Source organism: Propithecus coquereli, unplaced genomic scaffold, assembly GCF_000956105.1.
Source record: "Propithecus coquereli isolate 6110/MARCELLA unplaced genomic scaffold, Pcoq_1.0 Scaffold120, whole genome shotgun sequence".
NCBI lineage: Eukaryota > Metazoa > Chordata > Mammalia > Primates > Indriidae > Propithecus > Propithecus coquereli.
Window position 1 is genome coordinate 367,523 of NW_012136081.1, and position 4,371 is coordinate 371,893.

The 4,371-nt window shown below is 55.0% G+C and overlaps 1 protein-coding gene across 1 annotated transcript; it reads right to left on the reverse strand.

Annotated features, from left to right (window-relative positions):
• On the reverse strand, positions 1-2,335 carry ZBTB3 (zinc finger and BTB domain containing 3). Its single transcript, XM_012664695.1, has 3 exons — positions 2,309-2,335; positions 1,889-2,008; positions 1-1,638 (listed from the first exon to the last, which is right to left on the reverse strand). The coding sequence occupies exons 1-3, from the start codon at positions 2,333-2,335 to the stop codon at positions 1-3; spliced, it is 1,785 nt and encodes a 594-aa protein (XP_012520149.1).
• Positions 2,336-4,371: the final 2,036 nt, after the last annotated feature.

Consider the following 4,371-nt stretch of genomic DNA (forward strand, 5'->3'; position numbering starts at 1 on the left):
TTAGCTTTTGGGCCCAAGTACAAAATCTTTGGGTGGCCCTCCACCGCTGCTGCTCTGTCTGTCTGCTGTTGGGGAGCCAGGGAGGGGCTGCACCCCTAGAAGGTGGCCAGCCTCTGGATCTGGTTTGCTGCGTTTGGCCAGGTCCTCATTGTGAGCCTTGCGGATGTGACGGTAGAGGTCCCCTGACTGTGTGTAGCTGCGCAGGCAGTAGCGGCATTCGTAGGGTCGCTCGCGTGTGTGCACTGTGGCGTGTCGCCGTAGTGTGTAAGAGCATGAGAAGGTCTTCCCACATGTCTTGCAGGTGGGAACATCCTCAGTAAAAACTCCAAAGCTTCCTGGGGCTGCTTCATACTCAGAAGGCAGGTAAAGTGGCTCATGCAGGGCTGGCGGTGCAGGCAGGGGCGAGGTCACCAGTCCTCGATGATACTGCGCTGGACCCGGCAGCAGATGGTAGGGTAGATGAGGGTCTGGAGGCAGGAAGTGGTCACTTGGCCCCACCTCCTCCAGTCCTGCTGCCCCTGACTCCTCAAAAGCCTCTGGCTGGCTGGGTTGTCCCCCATACACTGCTCTTCCAGGTGGGAACAGTCCCTCAGGACCCTGAGGCTGTTCATCTGACACATCAGTCTCCTCATCAGAGATCACAATAGCTTCTACTTTCACCTGGACCAGCTCAGCCTCAGCTGGGGCTGGAGCCTGGGATGGAACTGGGGCTGAGACTGAGACTGAGACCGGGGCTGGGGCTGGAGCGGGGGCTGGAACTGAAGCTGGGGAATAGAAGCCTTGCAGTGGTCCTCCAGGATCCCTTGGTTCCACCACCCTCAGACTCTCAGGACCCACGTCAAGAGGAGTCAGGGGCTCTAACGAAACTGTTGGGAGGCCAGAAGAAAAGTAGTTTGCAGGAATGGTCTCTGTGGAGCTACTGGGGCTGGCAAGAGAGACATCAGCCACTGGTGGGGGAGGAGCCCGTAGATGTGGTGAGTCAACCTCCATGCCAGGCTGTGTAGTGTCAGCCCCACTGGACATTGGTGGCTCGTCTGGAGGACGGACAGTAGGTGAGGGAGCAGCCAGACCTTTCCATTCCCCTTTGCCCCAATGGCCTGATGTCTCAGCGGATGCCAATGAAGGCTGGGGGCCACGGGAAGTGTTGGACAAAAACTCCAAACTAGGGGGCTGTGAGTTGGTTTCTTCCTCCTTCTTGGTACTGTCCGCCTCTGCCAGGGCCCGGGCTTGCAGCCGCCGCTTACACACCTTGACGATGTCATTCATGTGTAAGTAGCTGGCAGCTGCCAGCACATCCTCCACAGGGGTATCCCCCCTAAGGGCCAGCTGGCCAGCATACATAAAGTCCAGAAGCAGCCCAAAGGCTGGGGCCGTGACAATCTCATTGTGAATACACACCAGATCCCTCTTGTCCAATTCCCGCTCCTTGTAGAAAAGCTGGAAGAATGGGCTGCAGGACGCCAGCACAGCCCGATGGGCCAAGAACTGGGTGCTACCCACCATCACGGTGCAGTCACAAAGGAAACCCTGGGACCGCTGCTCCCGGAGGCTCTGCAGCAGCTGCTGACTGTGTTCTGGGAACTCCATAGCACCCCACGAAGGGAAGGGGGCCCAAAAAAGGTCTCCACTAATGGCTCCCTGGGAAGAGAGGACAGTGGGTTAGGGTACGTAACCTCCCCAGCAACCTAAACATCATCCCTTAACTATTGCTTGCCACCCCAAGACAATCTAATTTACTGCCTTTTTTCCCCTTAGGTCACACCCAAATATCTCCTCTTAGCTCCGCCCCGTCGGCCTAACCTTCGCGGCAGGCCCCGCCCCCGTTTCGAAAAGGCCCTGCCCCCGGAAGTTCCGCCTCCTAACCAGCCTCCGTTTCCTTGATGCCCACTCGGTGGCTTCCAGCGGCTCCTCCAACTAGGAATCTGTTTCGTTCCCATGCCTTCCCGGGCGATGCACCTACGCCCCACTCCGGGAACTCCCTGAGCCTCTCCCTCTCGCATTCCAGGGGCTAAAAACTCCCAGGATGGTAACTAGAAGAGAAAGCCGATCCCTCACCCAACACCAAGCAGCCACTGGGCGAGCTCCGCCCCTTCCCACCTTCCCAGTTTTAATTGGCTCAAACTCGCCCTCCTCCGTCACGGATTGGTCCGCTAGCCACTAACCATCTGCGCTTTCCAAATGGGTGCTTGGGGACGTCGCTCATGCAGCTAGACACCGCATTGGCTAGCACTCCTATCCTAAATTTTTCCTGCTCGTCCCGCCTTCTTAGCCTCCGAACCCTCTGGATTGGCGGAGCTTGCCCTTCTACCTGAGGCTGCGGGCGGACGGGAACCATGCTGTAGGGACAGAATCGCGGGCCTCTCCCCTCTGGGCGCAAGGTGGGCAACCGCGCAGTGTTGTGCCTGAGCTGAGAACAGGTCGCTCCCGCTTCAGGATGACCGGGAAAAGGAGAAACAACAAGCTGGTGTGGTACCCTGAAGGCCCCGGTCCTAGACCAGACTCTGACGTAACCGTGGGCAATAGCCACTCGTCTGAACTGCAGCTGCCTCTGAAAGTTCCCTTCTTCCCTCAAAAATTCCACGATGCTCTACTGCTCCAATCCTCTAATCTAATGATTCTGCGGCTCCTGGCTCAGTAACGGTGGCGTCAGAGAACTAGCAGCTGCGAGAATAGTGTCGTGGTGTTCTTAGCCAGAACGCTACAGTCGACTTACAATGAAGAGGATAAAATGTTCTCTGGGTCCACAGCGTACTGCGCAGGTGCTAGTAGGAAGAGTGGGAGTAGGCCGGGCGTGGTGGCTCACACCTGTAATCCTAACACTCTGGGAGACTGAGGCAGGAGGATCGCTTTAGCGCAGGTGTTCAAGACTAGACTGAGCAAGAGTGAGACCCCCCCATCTCTACTAAAAATAGAAAAAATTAGCCAGGCGTGGTGGCGCAGGCCTGTAGGCCCACCTGCTAGGAGACTGAGGCCGGAGGATCGCTTTAGCGCAGGTATTCGAGACCAGACTGAGCAAGAGTGAGACCCCCCATCTCTACTAAAAATAGAAAAAATTAGCCAGGCGTGGTGGCGCAGGCCTGTAGTCCCAGCTGCTGGGAGGCTGAGGCAGGAGGATCACTTGAGCCCAGGAGTTTGAGGTTGCTGTGAGCTAGGGTCATGCCACGGCACTCTAGCCTGGGCAACAGTGCGAGACTCTGTCTCAAAAAAAAAAAAAGAAAAGAAAAAGTGGGAGTAGGATCAGGGCCCTAAAATGTCCCAGGACCACAGTAGATAAACATAGCTATTTCTGAAGAAATCTCTGAGTCCCTAGGCACCCAGAGGAAAGTGCTTCAAGTTGGGAGTCAGAGGTTTTTGCCCCTTGTCTGCCCCGGACAATGTGTTGACATGGTTGGTTACCAGAGGAGTAACTCACTGCTGTTACCCCTTCACCCACCACGCTAAGCATCTCCACTTTGTTCTACAGTCAAACCCTCCAATCAGACCTAACCAGGATTAGGGAGAGTTCATCCACCCAATATCCTTGTGCTAGATACATCCAGGCCATGCTGGTCTTAGCCTGAGATCACACTGCTTCAAGATACTGTGCCCCCACCGGGCTTGGTGGCTCATGCCTCTAATCCTAACACTCTGGGAGGCTGAGGTGGGAGGATCACTTGAGGTCAGGAGTTCAAGACCAGCCAGAGCAAGAGTGAGATCCCATCTCTACTAAAAATAGAAAAATTAGCCAAATGTGGTGGCGTGCACCTGTAGTCCCACCTGTAGTCCCACCTATTCAGGGGGCTGAGGCAGGAGGATCGCTCGAGCCCCAGAATTTGAGGTTGCTGTGAGCTAGGCGGATGCCACGGCACTCTAGCAGGCTCAACAGGGTGAGACTCTGTCTCCAAAAAAAAAAAAAAGATACTGGCCGGGGTGGTGGCTCACGTCTGTAATCCTAGCACTCCGGGAGGCCAAGGTGGGTGGATCGTTTGAGCTCAGGAGTTCGAGACCAGCCTGAGAAAGAGGGAGACCCCGTCTCTATTAAACATAGAAAGAAATTGGCATAACAACTAAAAATAGAAAAAATTAGCCGGGCATGGTGTCACGTGCCTGTAGTCCCAGCTACCTGGGAGGCTGAGGCAGGAGAATCGCTTGAGCCCAGGAGTTTGAGGTTACTGTGAGCTAGGCTGACGCCACGGCACTCTAGCCCAGGCAAGAAAGTGAGACTCTGTCTCAAAAAAACAAAAAAAATAGATACCGTACCCATTCTTACAAGCCTATAAGTACCTATACAATATTTACTGTGTAAGCATTAAAACTAAGAATTTTTTTTTTTTTTTTTTTTTGACACAGGTCTCGCTTTTGTTGCCCGGGCTAGAGTGCCGTGGCGTCAGC

Bases quoted from the DNA above. Each gene is read 5' to 3' on its own strand.
- ZBTB3 (XM_012664695.1), bottom strand. From the start codon at position 2,335: ATGGTTCCCGTCCGCCCGCAGCCTCAG. The intron at 2,009-2,308 runs GTAGAAGGGCAA...GGGAGTTTTTAG, and splicing joins CCGTCCGCCCGCAGCCTCAG to CCCCTGGAATGCGAGAGGGA. The intron at 1,639-1,888 runs GTGGGCATCAAG...CTCTCTTCCCAG, and splicing joins GAGCCGCTGGAAGCCACCGA to GGAGCCATTAGTGGAGACCT.